The sequence below is a fragment of the Patella vulgata genome, chromosome 1 (assembly GCF_932274485.2).
Source record: "Patella vulgata chromosome 1, xgPatVulg1.2, whole genome shotgun sequence".
In the NCBI taxonomy this organism is placed as follows: domain Eukaryota; kingdom Metazoa; phylum Mollusca; class Gastropoda; family Patellidae; genus Patella; species Patella vulgata.
Window position 1 is genome coordinate 22,564,808 of NC_065879.2, and position 25,382 is coordinate 22,590,189.

At 33.5% G+C, this 25,382-nt stretch overlaps 1 protein-coding gene across 2 annotated transcripts; it reads left to right on the plus strand.

Annotated features, from left to right (window-relative positions):
• Positions 1 to 823: 823 nt before the first annotated feature.
• Positions 824 to 24,766, plus strand: LOC126826475 (uncharacterized). Of its 2 annotated transcripts, none has more exons than XM_050555581.2 (18): positions 824 to 1,138; positions 5,003 to 5,109; positions 5,786 to 5,900; positions 6,662 to 6,735; positions 9,926 to 9,946; positions 11,091 to 11,182; positions 13,639 to 13,692; positions 13,948 to 14,026; positions 14,460 to 14,544; positions 15,650 to 15,770; positions 16,192 to 16,274; positions 16,544 to 16,604; positions 17,066 to 17,191; positions 17,457 to 17,517; positions 17,640 to 17,763; positions 18,945 to 19,089; positions 19,772 to 19,855; positions 20,827 to 24,766. In XM_050555581.2, the coding sequence occupies exons 1-18, from the start codon at positions 990 to 992 to the stop codon at positions 20,980 to 20,982; spliced, it is 1,737 nt and encodes a 578-aa protein (XP_050411538.1). In that variant the 5' UTR covers positions 824 to 989; the 3' UTR covers positions 20,983 to 24,766. The 2 variants fall into 2 exon arrangements, with proteins under 2 accessions (XP_050411538.1, XP_050411539.1); XM_050555582.2 differs by having other exon boundaries at positions 13,642 to 13,692.
• Positions 24,767 to 25,382: the final 616 nt, after the last annotated feature.

Sequence of the window (25,382 nt, forward strand, 5' to 3'; positions counted from 1 at the left end):
CCTAGTTAGGGAGGGCCCTAAAGGCAGACAAAGGGGATCCACGTCTGACAAAGGGGCACCTCTGGCCATGGGAAGAGCCCCCGAGTCCGAATCAATCGTTTTCTATACACTGTTACTGTCGAATCCACTATTAAATGAGAATGCAGTCATTGCATTGGCATGAAAATCATCAATCAAGAAATCACCTTTTCTGAAAAACTACTAATAAGCTATTCAGGAAAGAGATGGCTAGGCCGCCTAGTGTGACCTGGCCTGGCGGAGCGAATATTTCTTTGCTGGGTATCGAATTGGGCCCCGGCCCTCAGATTAAACCGGCCTCGAGGGGCCTGGGGATATGTCAGAATGCACCAAAATGTTTTCTATTTTGCAAAATTTTCTCGACCTCCGGTGGCCGGGGGTAGAGACCCCCCCCCCCCCCCCGCGGAAGAGGGCCCTCAAAATCAAAATAGTTTAGCCTTCGTCATGATAAACCGTAAAACGCCCCTGATGACTATTTATCATATCACAAACTGCATAGGTATTTGCATTTCAATATCCCCTGCTTTTTTTGAAGAGTATATTATTTTAAAAGTTAATTTTCGGGGAAAAAAATTGCTTTCTCTTGACCATCCTTTTATGAAAAGTTTCCTATTAAACTAAGGGAATGGATATACTTCTATGTCCAAGTTAGGTTCGGTAAAAACCGGTAAATAGTCGGCCCTGTTCTCCGGTGGCATAATGTATATTGGTGGAAAAAATATCATTGGCGCACTGTCATGTACATCATTATTCATGATCTGGTTGATCGAGAGTATTATGCCTGATCAACCAAGACTATGTTTATGTTCCGGTCAAAATTAAATTTGACCTGCCTAGATTTGGGTAGGTCGGTATAATAAGCTAAGCTTGCGACTAAAATAGAAAAGATGTTTCGCAATGGCTTCGATTTATTTGCTAGCACTTTTAAATTATCGACATCTTGTATTTGATGAAAACTGGTAGGCTTAATTATGTCGGGTTGCTTGTTATCGCCGGGAAAAAGAAATCGACAATTGCCAACAATGTCTGAATCTTCTTATGCCAATGGCAATAACAGCGTTGTGGAGGAAAGTGTTACAGACACTTCCGAGAAACCAAGAATATTTGGACCATATACTAGGTGAGACAGCTTTGTTTCTTTTATTTAGAGATCCTTATAATATTTTATAACATGTAAAATATTAGGACTGCTACATGGCTGTGACATGTTAAAAGAATCTTGAATAGTAACCACTATGGTGCTTAACTTTAGGAAGATTATTACAAATAAAAGCACTTAGTAATCTACAACCGGTGGCATTTAAATGTGTGGAACTTTGATACAAGTGAATTTTATAGAATTGAGCAGGAATATCATAAAATAGAGCATAATGATCTAAGAAAATAACATTGGTATATTGTTTACAAACATCATAAAGAATGTTGTTAATTCTGTTTATGACACTATTTACTTTGTTGGATTTTCTTGGTAGAAGCTTGATGAATTTAATGACTGCATTGGGGAATATAAGATGACACTTTTCTATAAGGGATTTATATTGGGATCTTGTGTAGTCTATATAGGGGGAATTACTTGAATCATTGGAGCCAATTAGAAAAATAATATTTAATACTGTATTAGAAAAATGGCAATAGTCAATATAGTCAATTACATTAGCAATACAGGCACCGGGCATTGTTCTAATTTCAGTAGAATTACACCACTACATATTCATCTCTCAATAATAGACTTTCTATCTGTAGACCTAATAATTAAATATTTAAATGTAGTTTACAATATAGAGGCACAGTGCTTTGGAATTCTCTCCCATATTCACTTAAAAATATTAAAAATCTTCATTTATTTAAGAAAAATATCACTAGGCATGTTATTTCTTCTTCTTAACCTGTAGCCTATATTTAATATATCAACTACTTACTACATATTATCTATCATATTACTTTTAGTTTTAAAGTTAAACTATTTAGCTTATCAATATATATTTGAATGTTTTGTGTGTGAGTATTTGTTAAGTGTCTTGTTCTATTACTGTCTTTTTCATTTCTTTGTTATAAAGGGCAAAATTGTAAACAGGCTCTAAGCCTAATTTGAAAATAAAGATATTATTATTATTATTATAATTAAAAATCATAATTTAACAGCAATATTATTATTTATATAATTAATATTCCGGTAGGCTGATCATAGACATAACGGCCCTAAACCATAACGGTCAAAACATTTGGTCATAACAGCCCAAAATTTAGTCGAAACGGCAAAAGAAATTGGTCGAAACGGCCAAACAATTTGGTCATAACGGCCCTAACAAAACAAATCATTTTTTACATGTAGGAAATTAAATTTATTAACAAAAATATTGCGTAATAGATAATATAAATACATTAATTTAATAGATTAAAACAGAAATCCATTACATATAGATATTACATTGTATATCTCTTTTACACTACTGGAACATGAACTCTGGTACATATCCCTAGCAGCATCGACACACTGATACTACCTTCTTTGTACTCGTTCCACGAATTGAAAATTTCATCTTGTCTTTCTGTTCTATTTTTTATCAAATACCTGCGAAGTTTCCCCTCAAACATCAGAGCAGATTGGAGTGGCAGAAGTAAATTGGCTGATCTTCTTCTAAAATTTTATTCGCTACTTCGTCAAATATTACCCTGGCTGGTCTGAATGGATTGGAGAAGGCCATGTCTTTTACCTTTATTTGATAAAATATAAATGGTTAATGTTTATCTCATATTACCTAATCAGATCAGAGGGTGTGAAGTACCTAATTAGGGATTATCCAATCAGTTAAATAATTAGAACTCACCTCTTTCCTTTGAATTACAGCATGTAATTTGCCGTTTGGCTTGGGTGGTTACGGGCTATTTTTCCACTGGCAAATTCTTCAGGAAACATGGTTTGTATAACAGTAGCACCAAATTGATGTTTTATTGTCCTGTATCTCAGTTGAAGACTTCTTGACATATATGTATATCCATTTTAACCTAATTTATTTTTTCCTTTCTGCGACTCACTATATACCACTGTAAACTCTGGTACAGTTGTACCTGAACATGGTTCACACACCATACATATTCTGGTGAAGCCAAGGTGGTGTAGTTATTCCTGAATTTAATGTTAATATATCAAAAAGGCTACCAGATGGATGCTCCATCCATACCGCAGAATTAAAGGCAATATCCACAGCTCTTGAGTGGCTTATGTCATCCACGTAACGCAAGCGGATTCTTTTTCCCCACAGGGTTTTTTCTATCCGCACTGATCGTGTCAAACATCATTTAGTTGAATCTCCTGTTTTAACATGTTTTTATTATAACAAAGGGAGAAGATGACCCCCCCCCCCTCCCTTCTCACGACAGTTATTTTATAAGTGTGCTTTAAATTGACTATTTAATATACAAGGACATTATTTTGTGTGTTAACCAATTTTAAGAAGACTTTTGATATACACGGACGTTTGTATTGTATGTTTTTACCAATTTTCAACCAATTAAGTGTAAATAATTTAATTAAATCGGGGGGTTGGATGGCCGAATGGTTAGCACTTGCGTGCTGTATCATAAAGCCTGTCATTGAGTCAACTGCCGTGGTTTCGAATCCCCGGTTGTACGTGACAAGGAGTAGGGTCGCCTGTCCAACCTCGTGGGTTTTCTCCGGGTCCTCCGGTTTCCTCCCACTGCTAAAGACCCCTATGCGCAAGCAAATTATTGAAATAAAATTAAACCATATGTTAGTCCCGAAATGACCTAGTTTGTGTCGAGTGGACGTTAAACCCCATTTCTCTCTCTCTCTCTTTAATTAAATCAACCTGTCCATAATATCATATCTAATGTATTGGAAGTTAAATCTGTAATAAACAACAACATACAACAACAATATTTGCTCAGATATATTGCTTTTCATTAAATTAAAAATGTTTGGTCGTTATGACCAAATTTTTAGGCCGTTATAACCAAACTGTTTGGCCGTTATGACTAAAGTAGGCCCGTTTTGACCAAACCTGTTTTTGGCCGTTATGGCATAGGGCCGTTATGACTACATCCCGATCATACGTGTGTCATAAAGAAGGCCTTGCCCAAGTGATTCGTGTTGGATTCACAACGGGCACTGGTCTTGGGTGTCACTTTTAACCACAATTTGATAATAGAGAATTAAATGAGCAATATTGAATGAAATTTAACTTGCCTATTCAACTCAATATTCTGTCATTTTTAGACAGATACCGTTATATGGTAATCTTTATTTCTATTGTTACAGTTAGTGTGCGATACGAGGTAGAATAATTCTGCCTGGAAGTGGATAAATTTTCTGTTGTACCTTCCGAACAACTATTATAGACACACATTCTTTGTCAGCAGGCATATACATATACACCTCTGACAAGTGAGAACTGGTCTTAAAAAAAACCCCATCAAAGCTCTTCTCGATCCACACTTTGATTCAAACTCAAGACATTCTAGTTGAGAGGTGTCGGTGCCCTTTCAATTGACAGGTCAATTGAGCCAGACCCATTTTTCACTGATAACATCCATAGAATATATTTTTTTGTGTGTGTGTGTGTGTGCCTCTTATTTGAGTGGCTTGTAGTAAGTAGTGATAGAGATACAGTAAGGTAGGCCTACCGGTCCCTGAATTTTAGTTTGATATTCTGAATTTCGGAATTAAATAGGATTTTGTAGAATAGGTTTTCTCCCATAACTGTTTAATTGAATACCATTATTAAGATTACTACGGAAATACGTAGTTAGTTTTAAAGGGAATATTTATAATTTTGTATGCCTTCAGTGGTTACTTAAGTTTTAGGATGCTTAACAAATACAGCCTCTGACATTGTGAAGATGCTAGCTATAATAACCCTGGATCATTAGAACTTTGCAGTTTTTGTTATTACAGATCATATGGTATATATATATATAAATACACATGTAATCAACAGCTTATTTATTATATTAATTATTTTAGACATTTATTGGAAATATTTGAAAGATATGCTAAAGATGGTAAATTATCGCTGTGTAATGTGGTGTCAGCTTTCCATGACTTGAATTTATATCCTTCTCACTCTCAAGGTAAATATAAATTTATTATTTATATCTAATCACTGTTCTGTGGGGAGGTGGCTGTGTGATGTAACACATACGCATTACATCATAATGTCTATGTGACAAGGGCTAGTCAGAGCAGAACAGTAGGACGTTAAACCCCATTTCATTTTATTTCTGTGTGACTAGGAATTCATTCATCTTCCTAACCTCCAGTGTTTTCTACAGTTCCTCTGTTTCCCTTTCCCTCCACTTTGTCATATCATTCATCTCTACAAAAAAATCAGTAGGCTATTACCTATGCTATCGAAGGCAGCAAAAAGAAATTAGCTTTTGTTTTATAAGTAGCCATAAGGTATGTAATATATACAACAATGTAATGATTTGTTATGTGTATCATCATACCATAATTCTTGATACAGCCAATTCTATTGAGCACTTACAATATTTAGATATTTAAACACAGCTGTCTTAGACATAATTATTAGGAAAGCTGAAAATTATAAGATAAATTTTGTTTCCAGAGTTCCATCGGACACATAAGCTTGTATTTAGTTGTATATTCAAAATAGTTACCTGTAGATTTGTTGACAATGTTGGCATCTGATAGATTGACTGGCTGAAGATAAAAAAGTGTATTTTATTTTGAAATTTATTGTCTGGTACAATATTCATACAGAATACATTTATATTTTTTTCACAGTTCATCAGATGGTCCATTGTGCTGTAGAGTATGGAAGCCCATGCGTAGCTAATAATATTACATTTGGTGAATTTTGTGTTTTAGTGGAAGAATTACAGCATCATTATATTAAAAAGTTAGATTTTTGATTAGTTTTATTATAAGATATGTAAAGAAATGGAGAGTTTTCTCGGACGATTAAGTAGTCTTTACATCATTCTCGTACATGTATCTATGATATCTTGCCATTTCACTAACCCCTGGTCCCATCTCTTTAGATAATCAGTTTCATGTTATTAAAAAATCACTTTAATAGCTGAATAGAAAAAGTTCTATAGTAACAGATTTCTACATGTATGTTGAAACATTTTAAAAATAGAGATCTCTGAAGCCAAGGCACCTAAGAGATTGAGAATGTCTTCTTATCACATGCCCAGAATTGTTATGAACATATATTAGTTCCAATTAAACGTACATCATGCAAGAGGTAAATCTGCCTATTGCAGGTCTTTCTTTAGGCCTAAAATGTTATATAAACTATTAATTAGACATTTATTAGCATGACAAGACCATAATCAAGTCTCGATCCCACAGATGGGTCTGATTATAAGTAGTTTAAAACAGTTCAGCCGTTTAATAATTTAATCTGAAAATAATGAAGCAAGGCTATCAGCGCACACATCTTATCAAACCTTCAAAGGCTAATATCTTCACTCAGAATAAAGTAATTTAAATGAAATTTTCAATATATTCATTTTACGTTATCTATGAACTATTATAGCAAGAATGGCCAGCTCTTTATCTAAATCTTACATAATGTATCTTTAATGAACTTATCATAACTGACACAGTCATATGGAACAACAGGATTATAATGAACGTATATTTTACTTCCAGTCAACCCCTACCATGCCCTTCTTCGGCTGTCAAGTTGAAATGTGATGGTACAGAAAGCAGAAGAAAAAGAAAAGGTTAGTCTGTGTTTGGTAATTTTATCCTTAATGTTATGTTAATTGTTTGATTCATTATAAAAGGATTATTTGTCTGTGACACCCTAATTTCTCTTTGTGAATAGGTGCTTACTCTTTTCTAAACAGGTGATACAACTTTGTCATGGATAAACAAACAATTCTGACACAATTTTTTGCAAAGTCAACATACTATTACACTACTTTATCACTGCTGGACCTTAAATCGGAATGTCCTTTAAGATCAATGGTACTTGTTTCATTGATGCTGATGCTAGGTTCTACGATTGAAATCACGGTTTTAATCATGGAGTAATCATGGTGATCCTGACAGGTCTTATCGTAGCAATCGTGTTGACAGTATCGAAACGTATCCGAATGTGTCTGCATGTAGCAAATCATGGACTCAGTAGGGACAATCCTATCGTAACGCATCGTACGACTGTGGGAACCTTACCTGGCATTAGCCAGGGAATCAGTGTTATTTGTTTGTGTAAATACTGGTAATACGAGTAATTGTAATCTGTGGTGTGTTTTTTTATTTGTCCCCCGCCTTTCGAAGAAAGCAGGGGACTATTAAAATGGGTCTGTCGGACTGTCTGTCCGTCACCCTTTTTGAGACCCAATAACTCTCTTTCTAATTGAGCTAGAATGTTCAAACTTGGTGTAGGTGTTTATTAGGTCAATACCTTGATGGAGTTCGAAGATGAGCATTTTCTGCTTAGGGTAAGCAGAGATAAGCAATTTGATTGGTTGATGCTTTGGGACGCGATAACTATAGTCCTAATTAAGTGAGAGTGAGGAAACTTGGAGTATAGCTTTATTACATATATACCATGACTAAGTTTGGTAAAGAACATTTTCTGCTGAGGGTAAACAGAGCAATAAGCAATTTGATTGGTCGAGACTTTGGAACACAATAATTCTCATTCTAATTGAGGTAGAATGTTCAAACTTGTTGTAGGCATTCATTAGGTGAATCCCTTGATGAAGTTCGATGATGAACATTGTCTGCTTACGATAGGCAGAGATAAGCAATCTGATTGGTTAATGCTTTAGGGACACGATAACTTTGGTTATAATGAAGTGAGAGCGATGAAATATAGATTCATTATATCATTACCTTGACTAAATTCAATTGTGCAAATTTTCTGCTTGGGCTAAGGAGCGATAAGCAATTTGATTGGTCAAGACTTTGGAACATAAAAACTCTGCTTTTAATTGAGGTAGAATGTTTAAACCTGATGTAGATGTTCATTAGGTGAATGTCTTGACTGATTTCAGTGATTAACATTTCAAGCTAAAGCTAAGCAGAGCTAATCAATTTCATTGGTCGATGCTTTGGGACAAGATAATCTTGATTCTATCTGATAGAGAGTGATGAAACTTAGTGTGTAGTTTGATTGCTCTATTCTTTTGAAATAAATAATTGTGTGATTAATTAATATGCGTCATCTATTTATTTTGGGATTTCGGCGGGGGACATCAGCCTCACTGTTGGCGTGTTCTGTATGTTTTTCTGGATTTTATTTTCATACGATAACTCAGTAACCTTAATATTCAAGGTCATATTCTATTAATTCTTGCAACCCATCTTAATTACTGACACTGTTTTAGTGACATAGCTCGTTTGGAGTTGTCAGTGTTTTCTTTCAAAAGAGCAGTCATCCCTTAATCCTGTTGAATTAAAAAGAACTACTATAGGTAGTCTCTCTAAAATTCATTTCATGGATTAGTTCCAAAGTCCACATAGACAATTAATACTTAAATATCTCTTGATGATAGAACTTTTGCTTTTTTATATTGTTAGATTTAGATCTATCCACTGTCTTGAATAATGTGGATCACAGTAACTTAGTGGAAAGGCGCTGTTCAGATTTTGGTATAACTAGATCTGCACTTGCCCATATAGCTTGGTATCTAAAGAAAATAGTGCACAGTGTGCTGTCATCAATAATTTGCCACAGATAATTTTGACTTTTGGTGTTCCTCAGGGATTGGTACTGGGTCCTATTCTTTTTAAGCTTTACAATACATTACACCACTAGGCAATATTTTTCGCAAATATGGATAATCTTTTCACTTGAGTTATATACTATTCATTTACTCCCATATCCAATATCATGATACGAAAATCAAATCTGGGTCTGTATTAAAGGATTTTATTAAAGTTAAAAGAACAATATTCCAGGCTAAAAGGTGAATTTAGATTTCAGACAATAATGATAAAAAGTATTGTTAATTGGCTCACTTTAACTTAATATTTACTTTGAATACAGACCATATATTGCTGATATTAAGTGCTAAATGTCTAAAAATTTGAATGATGATCAAACTAGATCAACAAAATTGTATTTATGGGTAATCAACAGATTTAACTATGTTCATAGACTTGTCACATAAATAATTAATATAGAAGTATAAGTTGGTAAGAAAAAACAGTTTTTATTATTTAAGAAATACAGGAAAAATTTGAAAATATATAGGTAATGATACTACCATACCTGTTCTGTAATAGACTTTTGACAATTTTACTCGCTGCTAGTTGACCTACAGAAAGTTCTGAACTCTACCTCCAAACTTATCACCTTATCTAAATCTGCATCCTACATTACCACTATTCTATACACACAGCACTGATTCCCTTTTCTTTAATATCATAAAAATAATTTTTTATGTTATAAATAAATGCTAGAATAATTAATTTAACTACTCAATATTTGTCTGAAATTCTTGTTATTTGTAAGCGAAGTAGAAATTTCAAAACACCTGATTTGATGACACTAGCCTTGTATCTAAGTACAAAACTGCTGCAGGCACAAATTCTTGAATTTGTAAATTAGTAAATGTGATCAAGAAAAAAGTCCTATTTCAAATGACCTTTTATCAGATTATTTTTGTCAATGTGTTTTTATAAATGTGATTTCTACATTCTTCTATACTGTATTATGAATATTTTATCCATGTGTTGAATATTAGATGGTCCGTTTGTTTTATTTGACTGTGCAGGATACGATATATTTTTTTGAATATTGTATTATAAATCACACATAGCACATATTTGTGGAATCTTTGACTTTGCACTATGAAAATGTTGATGATAATAATAATAATATTGAGTATGAAGTTGTTGAAGTATAAATCAGTTTATTTTGGCTTAGCTTTATTTAGTCTTTTATATTGTTTATTGCAGAAAGTCAGTCAAATTCTCAAGGTAAGTTTATTAATGATAATATACTACCAGAAGATCTTGTTTTATATAAATTAAAACATCACAACTTTATCATAGTATGACTGAGGTTGATTTTAATTAACTTTTGAAATTTATTGTTTAACTTATAGGAAGATAGGCCATGGTTCTTCTGCTTGTTTGGATATTCTTTAAAGGTAAACTAGACATGACAAAATAAAACATAGTATACTTTATTTACTATGGCTTTACAATTACATGCAATTAGTTACAGTTGAAATTTGACTCGAGCTGCAACTTCTAGCAGCTAACAGACCTTAAACGTGCAATTTGTACACTTTTACATCCCATCGTTGCGTAGGACAGAACTTCTGTTTTCGTAAGCCAAGAATAAGAATAAATCTGGTATTCTTGAAATATTTCAGTTTAAAACAGTACGATGTACATTATTTTTATACGCCCACATGGAAATGTGGTCGTATATTGACATTGCCTCCGTACGTCACCAATTTCTTTTGAACACTCTACAAGCTACATTTATCATCTGACCATTTAAAATATATATATATTGTTTACATTAGTGAGATGAAGAATCCTATTTGATTTCAACAATTTCTGTTAATCACTTCTAGAATTATGGTCTGTTTTTCACTTTGTTGGATCTGTATTAAATTTATGTGTATTATTTAGATAAGTTAAACTAAGAGGCCAACTGAATTTTCGTTTGGAACTTCTAGAGTTATGTAACTTTTTTTTAACTTTGTTATCATCGGATCTGTATGAAATTCATATGCATTATTTAGATTAGTAAAATGAAGAACCCTATTGAATTTCAGCAAGTTATCATCCAGTCTGTATTAAATTTAAATGCATTATTAAGATTAGTAAAACAAAGAAGCCTATTGAATTTTTGAAGCAATTTCTGTTAATAACGTCTACAGTAATAACCTTTATTTGGACTTTGTTGAACCTTGTGATTATTCGATCTGTATGAAATTGATATCGTGTCTTGTAAATGCTCCTGTTACCTACAAAAGCATGAATATGACAGTGACAACACTTGTCGACTGCTTGGACAAATTAGCTACTGTGGTCGTATGTTTCATTGCCTAGCAACCTATCTCACAATATTTTTTTCAATTCGTGTTATTGTATTTTATTATTTCAGTATTTTTGGGTGGATCATGTAATCCTACAACATGGAGACATGATATAGCTATACCATTCCTTAAAAAACGGGTCATAACATTCTATAACCCTGTAAGTATTCTAACAATATATTACCAACATAATAACATTTTTATGTGGACGTATTTTGTCGCCCCTTTTTGTCCAGACCTCCGTTCACAATTTGTTTGTGGACACTCTGCAGGCCCCAATTTTTATCCAATTTTGACGAAATTTTAAATATATAGCTTTATTTCCCAAAGATCCTGTTAAAAATTTTTATCCGATTTTGATGAAACTTGAAATATATGTTTATAACCCAACGATCTCAGTTCCTTTCGATATTGGCATGTATCATATTGTAACTTCATGGATTATGGCCCCTGATTGTACGAAAAATTACGTTTTTTAGCTTGTGGACACTCTAGACCCTAGTAGAGGTCACAATTTTTATCCGATTTTGATGAAACTTGAAATGTTTATAACCCAAAGATCTCGGTTCCTTTTGCTATTCGCGCATATCAGACAGTAACTTCCTGGATTATTGCCCCTGATTGTTCGAAAAGCACATATTTAGCGTGTAGTCCCTCCAGAGGTCACAGCCGTTGGAATATATCACCGTTACACCATAGTGATGGTTCAGTTCGAATTTCGTGAAATAGTAGGCAAATATTAGTGTTAAAGTATGGTTCCTAGGTTCCTTTCGATATTCGTGCACATCACACCATATCTTCCTGGATTATGGCCCCTGATTATAGAAAAATTCACATTCATAGCTTGTGGACCCTCTAGAGGTGACGATATTAATCCGATTTTAAAACCATATAAATATATCACCGTTACACCATAATGAAGATTGCCCAAAAAAGGGCCACTCCTTGTATGCAAATAGTGTAAAAGCATGTGGACCCACTAGAGGTCACAATTTTTTGTCCGATTTTGATGAAACTTAAAATATATTTTTATATCCCAAAGATCTCAGTTCCTTTTGATATTAGCGTATTTCAGACCATAACTTATTGGATTATGGCCCCTAATTGTACAAAAAATCGTGTTTTTTTTTTTAGCTTGTTCTCTATCTATCTCTTGCAAAATGTGGGCGTATCGTGCATGGTAACCGCTGGTATAACCTTAAAAATAGGTTAATAACAAAAGGACTTTATAAAAATACAATCCTCTTGAAACACATGTAATAAATGCTTCTCACCTGTAAGGACATGACAGATATTAATCATTGTTTTGCTATATCATGTAAAGAAATGACAGATATTAATCATTGTTTTGCTGTATCATGTAAAGTAATACAGATATTAATCATTGTTTTACCACAGCATGTAAAAATATAACATTTATTAATCTTCGTTTTACAAATCTGCATTTAAGCGATGGCATATATTAATGTTTTTCTCTACAGTAGCATGTAAATGCATCACAGTCCTATTAATCTTTATTTTATTGTAAACACATGATGGTAATACTAAACACCCCAAAAATCTGAAAAGTACCGAAAAAAAAACTTTGATTATAATTACTGAAGAACTCCGAATACCGAAAAATCACTAAGTATGGAAAAAAAACAACACTATAATTACTAAAAAAAACCCCATAAATATCGAAATACTATAAATTTAGGGACCCCATTAGGTTCCTGGGCTCCAAGCCTCCAAGACTTCCCAGACCCCAATGGTATTGGCTCATTTGGGCGCCCAGCTCTCAGTAGACTTCCTGGGACCCGATCTGAATCTCCACTGTGCACAAGGGCTTCCAATGGTTTTCCTGTGCTCCTAATGGGCTCATAGCACCGATGGTCACTAGCATGGATCCCAGTGCAGGGGGAGCCCATTGAACAAACTGGACTCCTGTTGGGACACATCAATTACACTGAGGCCGGGGAAGTGGTTCTAGGACAATTACCCCCAGACAACTACTACCCCTGACAACCACCCATGACAATTGCACTCCACCCCTCTAGAGTCACACATAAGAAATGCGGAGCATTGCAGGTTGGTCATGGGTCAGACTAGGCCACACATAAAATTGTAGGGAACTCTAGGTTGGTCATAAAAATTGTTGGTAACTCCAGGTCACACATAAAAATGGTGGTCACTCTAGGTGGTTAGTAGATCATGCTAGGCCAGGCATAAATATAGTGGGACACTCTAGGTTGGTCATGGATAACGCTAGGTCACGCTTAAGACTTGTGGGGCACTGTAGGTGGGTCATGGGTCAGGCTAGGCCACGTATAAAAATTGTGGGGTACTCTAGGTGAGTCATGGATTTTTTGCCATATACATGTAGTACAGTTTCACATGAAAAACATTAACCTTTGTTTTACCATAGCAGGTAACACTTGACAAACATTAATCTTTGTTTTACCATAGCAGGTAAACACTTTACAAACGTTAATCATTGTTTTACCATAGCAGGTAAACATATTACAAACATTACTTATTGTTTTACCATAGCAGGTAAACACATTACAAACGTTACTTATTGTTTTAACATAGCAGGTAAACACATTACAAACGTTACTTATTGTTTTACCATAGCAGGTAAACACATGGAGACCAGAATTAATAGAATTAGAAGATAAGGCTAAACAGGTAAATATTAATGTATTGCATCATCGTTAGAATGTTTTCTGTCGCCAAACATTGCCTTTGAGAATCATAAGTTTCATATACTGCCATTGTTTATTTTGTCATGCCCTTGTCATGTATTTGCTGCTCAGTGACACTGTTAAATTTTCTGTAACGTATAAGCACAGAGTACAGTCTACAAAGATATAATGATAAACATTTACCAATATTAACGATCAAATTCAATGATTTTCTAAGAGTGTTTATGTGTTTTTTTAGGCCGCAGATTTATTGTGTTTTGTGATAGACAATCAGACACGAGCTGTTGTTTCTATGATAGAAACATCATATCTAGTCGGTAAGTCATGCCACGATTTTACACTTTTAAATCTTGCATCATCACAAACATCGTGCAAAGCCTGTAACAAATGATTTTAGTTTTGTTCACCTCTGTTAATATTTCAAATTTTAATAGTATCTTTACATGTAACAGGGTACAGTACTGATTTGACTAACGATTGTTGGTTAATAGTAATTTTTAGAACAATCACACCAATAGCCTATTCACTTTATTCACAGTTTTAGGTAAAATGTAGTCCATTTGTTACTTCACAAACCTGTTTTGTTCATTCCTCATCATTTTTTATATTAAAGATGCACATTACTTTGATGAAATATTACACAATTTTCACATATTTTATCCCATATATTGCAATATATTAATATATTGCATCTGGTATGTTCGTAATATATTAATTGGTGAAATCTGGCATTGACACTGTTGATTACAGGATGTTATCGCCAGATTATATTTGTAATGAAACAATACGATATAGATGAAGATATTATTATCAAAGGTGAAACTGTAACAGATGCGTAAGTTTATTTTTTCAATTTCTTGATTCTTTAAAACAAATTCCTTTTTTTTTTGAGAGAAGTGTAATGTTAAATGTCTTATTTGGTATAACTATAAAGTTTGTTATATATTTATTGAATTTAATATAATGTGAAATATATTATATTTTAGAGAGAAGTTGTGGTATAATATGTGTTATATTTTAGAGAGAAGTTTAGTATAATATGTGTTATATTTTAGAGAAAGAAATGTTGTATAAACGTGTTAAATTTTTAGAGAGAACTGTGGTATAAATATATGTTATATTTTAGAGTGAAGTGTGGTATAATATGTGTTATATTTTAGAGAGAGAAGTGTGGTATAATATGTGTTATATTTTAAAGAGAGAAGTGTTGATATAAAATGTTTTATGATTTAGAGGGTAGTGTGGTATAAAATATGTGTTATATTTTTGAAAGAAGTGTGGTATTATATGTGTTATATTGTAGAGTAAAGTGTGGTATAATATGTGTTATATTGTAGAGAGAAGTGTGGTATAATATGTGTTATATTGTAGAGAGAAGTGTGGTATAATGTGTGTTATATTTTAGAGGGAAGTGTGGTATAGTATGTTTTATTTTGTAAAGCGAAGTGTGGTATAATATGTGTTATATTGTAAAGCGAAGTGTGGCATGTTTTATTTTGTAGAGAGAAGTCTAGTATAATATGTTATATTTATATAGTAACAAGTGTGGTATATTTATTATTTTATGTGTGTTGTATTTTTAGAGTGAGAGAGAATCGACACAAATTAAGTCATATCGGGACTAACACATGGTACAATTTTATTTCAATAATTTGCTTGCGCGTAGGACTAGTAGGAGTCTTTAGCAGTGGGAGAAAACTGGAGGACCCAGAGAAAACCTACATGATTGGACAGGTGACCCTATTCCATATCACGTACAAGCAGGAAATCGAACCGTGCATTCCACCTACCCCCTCCCCCCTCCCCCGTCATATTTAAGTGAGAGAAGTGAGGTATAATATGTGTTATATTTATATAGAAAGAAGTGTGGTGTAATATATGTTATATTTGTTGAGAGAGAAGTGTGGTATTAAGATCTAAGAAGTATGTTATATTTTTAGGGAAAAGAGTGATTTAATACGGGTAAGAAATGTATTAATAGATATAGTAGAGAGAAACAGTATACCTGTATTTACAGATATAAATGACGCTTTACAGTGTGTTGTCTACTGTGTACATCAGGTTTGTACCTAATATCTTGAATACTGATAACTTTTAAACAAATTAGATTAAATACCATCTTGGCCTAAGAAATAAAGATGGTGGCATGGAATCAATAGAAAGTAATGTAAACTATAGAGATGGCAATAACTTGTTTTGGTGTGTTTAATAATTTTTGGATCGATATGGATTTTATGTGGTCTGTGTTTCCAGTTTATTATGGAATATTAGGATATGAGCGTTGTAATTTTATGCGTCTGCATTTCTTGTGGAAATATATTTTGATTGTCGACATCATTGGCCGTCCAAATAAATTACCCAAGGTGCTGTAATGGTCATGTATTACAATATGTACTTCCCAATTATGGTGGCGGTCACAAAAGTTCCACTGCAGGACCAACTGAAGTTTGTACAAGAGAATTTGCGTTGTTGTTTGTTACAGGGTATACCAGTACAAGATCTAGAAAAACATCATGGAGCTAATCCTGTAAAACACGGACATTTTGAAACTGGACATGCTTTATTGTACGTATTGTATAAAGTTTATAGTTAACTAGAAAACTAGAAATACACAAAATAATGTACAATAACCATACTGCAAAATGATATAAGTACTTCATTTATTGCAATATATTTCATAGATTGCCATACAGAGTTCCCTATGTTTTAGTTTTATTGGTGACTACTAAAAAAAAACTACTTTGCATTTACAAATTTCGGAGCAAAGGGGTTCCTTAAAAACAGATTCCATTTTTGATATGCACTTAATTTAATAATTTTTTTTTTATTGAAAGGAAACTGCGAGAAACATTTAATTCTATAACTTGTGATAATGAAAAAATGAGTCGTAAAGATGTAAGTACTTTTATATACATTTATGTTGTCAAGTTTTAATATCACTACATCTGTGATTAGGATTAATGGGATGTTGGATGGTCTAGTTATATATCTAACACATGTGCTTTAGTTTATAGGATTGTGTTGTGTGGACATTAAACCCTATTTCTCTCTCTGAAAGTCTATATTTATCCCGCTGTATCATAAGGTCTGTCATTGAGTCAACTGGCATGGTTTCGATTCCCCGGCAGTTGTATATGACAAGGAGTAGGGTCGTCTGTCCTCTGGGTTCTCTGGTTTCCTCCTACTGCTAAAGACCCCTACGTGCAAACGAATTATTGAAATAAAATTGAACCATATGTTAGTCCCGAAATGTTCTAGTTTGTGTCAAGTGGACATTGAACCCTATTTCTCTCTATCTCTATATTTGTCCTTCCAGTCTGGAATATTTAACCTTACTTTATTGTTATCTGTTTTAGGTTCAGTTGGCATATAAATGTATCACTGGTGAAGTTTTACCGTCAAATTGGATTCAAAGTCATTCTCGTGTATCTTCCTTTACTTTCGAAGATTTATGTTGTCTGGTTACAGAATGTAAGAAAAGGGTAAGCTATTTTACTTCTGTAAACATGGTCTGAAATAAAGTCACAAATTACTAGAATGTAAGAAACTAAATCAAAAGGACATTTCAGGAAGCTTTAAGCCTAAATTCTTAATAATTCAATCAATGACCATGACGAAAAATGTAACATTTATTTGGTCCATATGTAAAAAGACAGTATACACAAGCAACATCTTCTATTATAAACTTCATACCAGTCTGTTATATTAAAATGTGTATTAATCTAGATATCCTAATTTTTGTTACAGCGACCTTCCTATACTTCATCATTTCTGTCTCGATTAATTAGTCCCTTTACCAGCTTTATAAGTAAGTTACTACCTTAATATACAAATATACACTAGTTAAAGATCAAATCTAAATTATGATACTGGTGTTAGCTGCTATTCTTGTAAAACAGGTAGATAAAAAGTGGAATGATTTGATTTTAGATAAATTTAGAAGTAGACCACCACCACCACCAGTGTTTGATGATGGTGAATGTCGGGATGTATATCTTGGTGGTAGTTATGGAGTATCAACATGGAGAAAAAATATGGCGATTCCTTTACTCAGGTAGGAGACAAATTAGGACTTGACATGTTGGCAGTGAAATGGACTGGGTGATGACTTCGGCTTTTAGTTAGTTTACATGCCATATAGAATATTTCAAATTTAACCTTAAAGCTGTGGACACACTAGCTGAATGTTTTTGGCCGAATCAATCGGCGTCAAAATTCGCCTAGTGTGTCCACTGTCATTCGGCCGAATGATTCGCCTGAATCAAACAGTTTTGATATATTCGCTTAGTGTATCCGCTTCGGTGAAGCATTCAACTGATTGTAGAATTCATTAGCCAATCATCACTCATCATCCACTCATCCAGTCACACGATTGTTTGAAGACATGGTCGCCACCATGTTTAATCATGTGACATGAAATTGATGCAATCGACTGGTGAATCGGGCAAAAGATTTGCCTAGTGTGTCCACCCACACGGCCGAATGATTCAGCTAATATGTCCAACACTTTAAACACAATAATGACGTCATCCTTACTAGGAAAATGACTACTGGCTAGTTCCTTTTTAATTTTTGGAAACGGTCTCATCTATGGTTATAAATTGGGCCAAAAAATTATCAGGGTCTGCTTCAAAACAGTGCAGATCGTCACGGGACGTCAAGAGCTTTGGCACCCATTTTGCAGGAACTTTTGTCATTCCTTAACTCGTTGGCGATAATGTGCTCACAACACGGGCAATATGTCGAGTAGTCAATCATCGATCAGCCATCACCATGTCATGCACCCGGGTAATGTTTTCTTGAATGGGGCCTTCCAGGATACGGGTCATCGTCGGGGCTCTCTCTGCCACGCTTAAATTCCACAGCCAACTTCTTTGCTGTGGAAAAGGAAGAGGCAACATCCCCTAAAGTGAAGACTATGTTGGCAGGTATCTGTGCTGGGATTAGTCCTTTCAGTTGCAGGTACATGTACTTGATGACTGCCCTATAGTCAGTTTTGTCAATTTCTGGTGATTTCAATGGGTAGGGTCACAAGATGGTCTGGTACGAAGACAATAATAACACTACAGTTGCAGTTCTTATGTCTATGATTCATTCAATGATTATACTTGTTGGTGGCAAAAGCTTGGTTCAACCCAATGGATCTATCCTTTTCAGGATATAGATATAATAATTATGTATTACAGAAGACATGGGTTAATCCTATTTAATAGATATATTAATTATATATTACAGAAGAAATGGGTTATCCTATTTAAATCCTATTGTTAATGAATGGTCATATAATTTGATACCAATGCAAGTGGCTGCTAGAGAGAAATGTCGTCTGCTGCTCTATGTTTTCACACGTGATACAAGGTCATTTGCTGCCATGGTTGAAGTAAGTACATCAGTAACATATCAGCTGAGAATCCTTGGTCTTCCTCATCATTTATTTGTATTTAGCATCTTGGGAGCCATGGTGGCTCAGTGAGTAAAACGTTCAATCGGGCTCGTTAACCTGGGGGTGCGCGTAAAAGGTTCTTTGGCAGTAGGAATTTGATATATGAATGGGCTGTAGCGCCACTGTCCGGTCCATCTTCATTAGCCAAGTTGGAGTAGAAAAGTAGGACATTAAACCCCATTTCATTTCATTTCGCAAACTCCTCTTGTTCTGAAATGAGACACTATTGTAACAAAAAACTCTGTTCAAAGCTATCCATAATTCAGATACATTCCACTTCATTTTTACTTTCAAAGCTCTTGAAATATAAAGTACAGATTTTTGTGATGATTTAAAATTAAATGAGCAATCTCCTGTGAATAATTTACTATTTTGCCTAGTTTCGTGTTACTGCTATATTTATTTTGATAAGCCGAAAGATTTTGCAATTTTGGGCTGAAACTATGAGACCAGCAAAATAGGCTATTTCTTTACAGTTCGGTTATTGAGTTGCTCACTTGAATTCAAACACAATATGGCCATCAATTTAACTGCTTTGGTAGTCAAACACATTATCCTTTAAACTCATAACCCTAGAAGTTGAACTGCTCTTTTAGTGTTTTGTTTTTATATATTGTAGGCGGGTTATTATATAGGAAGAGGATGTCGTGTTGTGTTATGTATACAGTATATAACAAAAGATGCTGTTATTGCTGGAGAAAAGGTAAATTCATGAATCACTGTCTATATAATCATACAAATGGTAGAGGAAATGAGATCCTTTTAAAAAGCAATAAGTTTATTTATTATAATAAAGTACCATATCCCATGTTGATTTAATCATTCATTTTTTTATGAAAAATGTATCCGGGAAGTTATAACACAATAAGGCCATAACAAATTTATTCTGGTTCTCATACAATTCTTCCAAAATATCTGAGATGGTAGAAAGATCACATCAAGGTTTTCGATCTATCTCATTCTCTTCATTTATTAATTCATGGAGATTGTAAAGAATTACTTACATAATTACTGAGTATCATGTTACTAATGTGTATCTAAAATCTACTTCTGTTAATTGATGCAAAGCTCAATACAAGTTATTTTATGATCGCTAACTAATGTTCATCCCATCCTATGTGTGACACAAGTACAGTATCTGATAAACACAATAATTTATTTTATATGGCCTTGCAGTGGTAAGGCCGGACAATTTGCCCAGTAGCAACCCAATACTGTCAAATACCACAACATACTACCTCATTATTATCAAAAACTAACAGAGTTAATTGCTGGGAAAATTTGCAAACTTGTACAATAAACTGGAATGCGTGAAAAGGTTGGTATCTTGAACAAAATATTGCAATAGATGGTCTATTATCTGCAATATAACATATTTTGTTCAAATAATTGTTATGGTGTTTCATTTTTAGGTAGTATTGTGTCATTATTTTGTAGCATTAAGATGTTTTTTTATTAACATTAGGATAATATTTGTTAGTATTAAGTTATCAAGGGAGGAAACTGGAATTGCGAGACATTGTTCATCACAATTGCTGTTTTGGGTAATTGGGTTAGTATTAGCTGGTATTGGGTAATCATCCTAGACAGTATTCATACCATACTTTGCACTTGACACTTGACACACGGGTACTAGCCACATTAAAATATCAGTTGTGTTTGTATTTTTTATAGCTCAGTGAAAGTGCCTTAGAAGATTATAATCGTGGTCGAATGTATTTAAGTGATATGGCAAGTAAAGAAGGTATACAGATATTTGATGATATCAGTGATTCTATCAACTGTGCTATCTCTCTACTTAAAGAAATTAAAGAGCCTAAAGAGATATGATTAGTATATTGCCTGGGTCACATACTTATCATTCTCTTACATGACATATTTATTTTCAATCAGATTGGATATCATACTATCTGAAACTGTTAAATTAAATGGATTAAGTGGTACTATTATAATAAAGAAATTAAGTGATACTATTATAATAAAGAAATTAAGTGGTACTATTATAATAAAGTCAAGTGATACTATTATAATAAAAAAATTAAGTGATACTATTATATTAAAGAAATTAAATGGATTATGTGGTACTATTATAATAAAGAAATTAAATAGTACTATTATAATACAAGAAATTAAGTTGCAATATAATTACTGTTGTAATATAATAAAGGTACTGTTGTAATACAATAGGTGTGTTACATGCATTATTGTAATACAAGAATTTGAGTGGTACTATTGTAATACAAGAAATTAAATAGTAATTTTGTAACACAAGAAATTAATGTGTCATATTAAAATATAATTCAGATAGTCCTGAAATGACCTGTTTTGTGTCGAGTGGACATTAAACCCCATTTCTCTTTCTCTCGTATAATTCAGACAGCATTTTCTAGATAATGTCATTGTTTTGTTGTCAATAAAATTGATTTATCGTGTAATTAATCACCATCATGATTATTGTACTGTTTTCTGGGGTGTTTTTTTTGATAATTCCACTGATCTATAGGATAACTACTCTAAAACTGTTTTTTATGTGTATTGAAGTTAATGGGGCTGGTCATAGGACACATTTAACACATTAATTTCTTGTTTCCTTTATTTTTTTATTTTGTTGTAATAATCGATATCATGTGAATCATTTTTTATACGTGGACGTATATTGCCGTCACCCTTGTCTGTGTGTGTGTATGTGTGTGTGTCTGTGGGTCGCCTACATGGCGCAATTCTTAATGGATTGTCTTCAAACTTTGCATACTTATTCCTTATACCCTAAGGATGATCCCTATTGTTTTTGGTGCCGCCTACAGGTCGCAATTCTTAATGGATCGTTTTGAAATCCTTTCATACTTATTCCTTATTCCCAAAGGATGTGACCTCTATTATTATAATTTGGTGCATGCCCAACCCTCTGAGACAGAGCCATGCCAAATTTTTGTGTCTGTGTGTCATTTTGAAACTTTGCATACCTCTTCTTTATACCCCAAGGATGATCCTTAGCGTTTTTGGTGAATGCCCGACCCCCAGGGGCAGAGCCACACATATTTTTCCTTTGTGTGTTGCCTACAGGCCACAATTCTTAATGGATTGTCTTGGAACTTGGCATATGTATTACTTATAGCCTAAGAACGACAACTGTTGATTTTGGTGTATGATCCACCCCGTCTGGACGGTGCCACACCCACTTTTTATTAATATTTTATCTTTAAATGATCTAAAGGTTGCAATTATTAACAGATTTGGATCAAATTCGGCATGATCCACCATAGGGTTGTACCTATTTATATTGTTCCATATTCAACCCTCAGGGGCAAAGCCATGTCCAATTTTTAGTGTTTATCGTCTGCAGGCTGCAATTCTGAATGGATCATCTTGGAACTTTGCATATCTATTTCTTATACCGTAAAGACAGCTATTATTTATTTTGGTGCATGCCCTAACCCCCCAGAAATGTGGACGTATATTGCAGCGGTACCGATGCCCTTGTTTAAAACTGTCATATGGTTTTTATACTTAGTCTAGTTGTATAAGTTATTTGTGATTTCTGTGTATTTAGACTATTTGTAGCAGTGCTTCATAATATTAGTAATTTGCATAATTACAATGAAGTCTCAGTGTGCAAATGTACAATGCAATTTGATAGTTATGGGATCCGATCTTAATGTTAATTAAAAATGGTGTTCTCACACAGTAAGCTTACTGCAATAAGTATTATGACAATTATGTATAAATTTTTAAAAATTATATGATCTATACTAGTTATTTAAGGAGAACTTTGGAATACTCTTCAACCTCTTTCCACTATTGGCAATTCTTTGCTCTACATATGCTGTTCCAGTAGCAAATGACCCAAATTTATACAGAAAATTGCACTACATGTACTTAATTTGTTCCCAGAATATTTCTAAAATATTTGCACTTTTTTTGCACTGCTTTTTATCTCCATGGTGTGAAAGAAAAGATGATTCTAAATAAATGATTAGTTTTGAGACTTGTATTTCAAGAGTACCATTAATTGTGCCTAGTCTATATTTGCCGCTTAATCTGAAATATTGTGCCTTCAAACCTTTCTCAAATATTCTATATTGTGTGCATAGAATATTATTTATATATTGCTAATTTTATGTGATATTTTCTGAGAAATAAACGAATCTCTGTATAACTCCTAAAAAAAACTGATAGGGAATGACAGATCCTAAATCATTCTACCTGTAATTAAATTTATAATAATATTTTGTTCATTTCTGGGTTGGTTACTTCCTCCACTACAATTTCTCTATAAACCAATCAAGACTCATAATTCTTAAAAATTTTGTAAAGAATGCCCAAATTTGTTATGCAACCATAGAAGACATAAACTGGCCCAGAAAACATTTTTCTGAAACGGTTTTTCCATGTTAATATATTGACTATTATAATAAATGGTACGAAAATCATATTAGGTTTAATTAGATTGATTATAAATGGTCTGACTGAAAATATTAAATGTTTGTTTTGTTCAGGTTTTAAAGCATTTTCACATTGTATGAAGCATGATTTATCACCCAATAATACATTCTACAGTAGATACCGCTTGTGTGATATATATCATAATCTACTGCGATATCTCCTAAGTGAGATATCGCTTTACATGAATTTGATTGGTCAGATGAAAAGGAACTACTTTTTTTATTTTCAAAAAAACAGTTCATTTCTTATTAAAAGTTACTTTTTTTTTATTAAAAATAAACTATTGTTATTTAATTGACCTTCATGGAAACACTTGGTCAATATAAAGGACTTTGCAATGGTTGAATTGCTGTCAAAAAAAATGATGTATCACTACGCCGTAATGTAATCAGATTCAGTAAAAGTGAAATCTTCAGCAAAGAATTATATATATTTATTTGTGCATGTAAGAAAGGATTGGGTGATAAATAAAATCTGCTACTCGCCTTTTTTATATCAAAAAAGACTTGTAGGAGATTCTCTGTATATTCCTAACTGACTGAGCTATGGTGTTTATCAAAAAGTTGCTTGGTCCGATTCTGAAGCAATGGGCAACACATCCAAAGTTCTAAAGCTTTTCATAACCTGTCCAGTTTCTGCATATGAGTCTTGTTTGTGACAGATGTTCTGGTCACATCCAGTCAATAGTCTTAGTTTATTTTTTAATTGAGCAAGAAATCAGGTTTAAGGCCCATTCAAGCCTAACTAGATTATTTTAGGACAACAAATGTTGCACATAAGGAAAGTGGTAGGAAACCACAGAAAGACCACAAGATTGGACAAGCAACACTAATCATCACAAACAAATGTGGGATCGAACTTGCATCCATGACCAAACAATATGCTATATAGCTTAGACCCTCCCCTATTTATTTTGATAAACAACATCCATTGCAGTCATGGAAAATATGTGTAGTACTTTTACCAATAACAAAATAATGTTGATCTATGGGGTAATATATTATTATGTACATGTATTTTCTGACTATAAAAATGGCATATTTCTAGTGTGAATTTCAATTCTAGAATTATTTATGTAGTAATTGTTTATTTTTTCCCATTTGTATGTAATTATTATACTGACTAGTTTCTTTCTATATAAAATTATGAGGCAGTGCCAAATTAAACATTTTTTCAATCTTATGTATTATGTTATGGACATTGATCCTTCTGTTTGCCCAGAAAATTCCTTAACACTGGCCTTTGTCACTCCAAGCTATTCATCGTGGACAGCCTGATATGTCGACTGAACACAACAAAATTGCCAGGCAAGTGATGGATAAGAGAACAAACAAGAAAAAAATTTAGCGATTTTTCTACAATCTGGGGCTATAATCCAAGAAGTTCTGGTCTGAAATGCACGAATATCAAAATGGACTGAGATATTTGGGATACAAAGATACATTTTAAGTTTCATCAAAACTGGATAAAAATTGTGACTTCTAGAGAGTCCACAAACTTGGTATTGCATACTTTAACACTACATATTTGCATACAAGGAGCAGCCATTTTGTCAGGCAGTTTCGAACTCAACCGTCATTAGGGTGTAACGGTGATACATTTAAACGTTTTTTTAAATCGGATAAAAATTGTGACCTCTAGAGGGTCCACAAGCTAAAAGCGTGATTTTGCGTACAATTGGATAATAATTGTGACATCTAGAGGGACCACAAACTAAAAACGCGATTTTTCGTACAATTAGGGGTCATAATTCAGGAAGTTACGATTCGATATCCTCCAAGATCTTT

Excerpts from the sequence above, each read along its gene's own strand:
- LOC126826475 (XM_050555581.2), top strand. The coding sequence starts at position 990 with ATGTCGGGTTGCTTGTTATCGCCGGGAAAAAGAAATCGACAATTGCCA. Across the intron at positions 11,183-13,638 it reads TCATAACATTCTATAACCCT|CAGGTAAACACATGGAGACC; the intron begins GTAAGTATTCTA and ends GTTTTACCATAG. Across the intron at positions 16,275-16,543 it reads GAAACTGGACATGCTTTATT|GAAACTGCGAGAAACATTTA; the intron begins GTACGTATTGTA and ends TTTTATTGAAAG.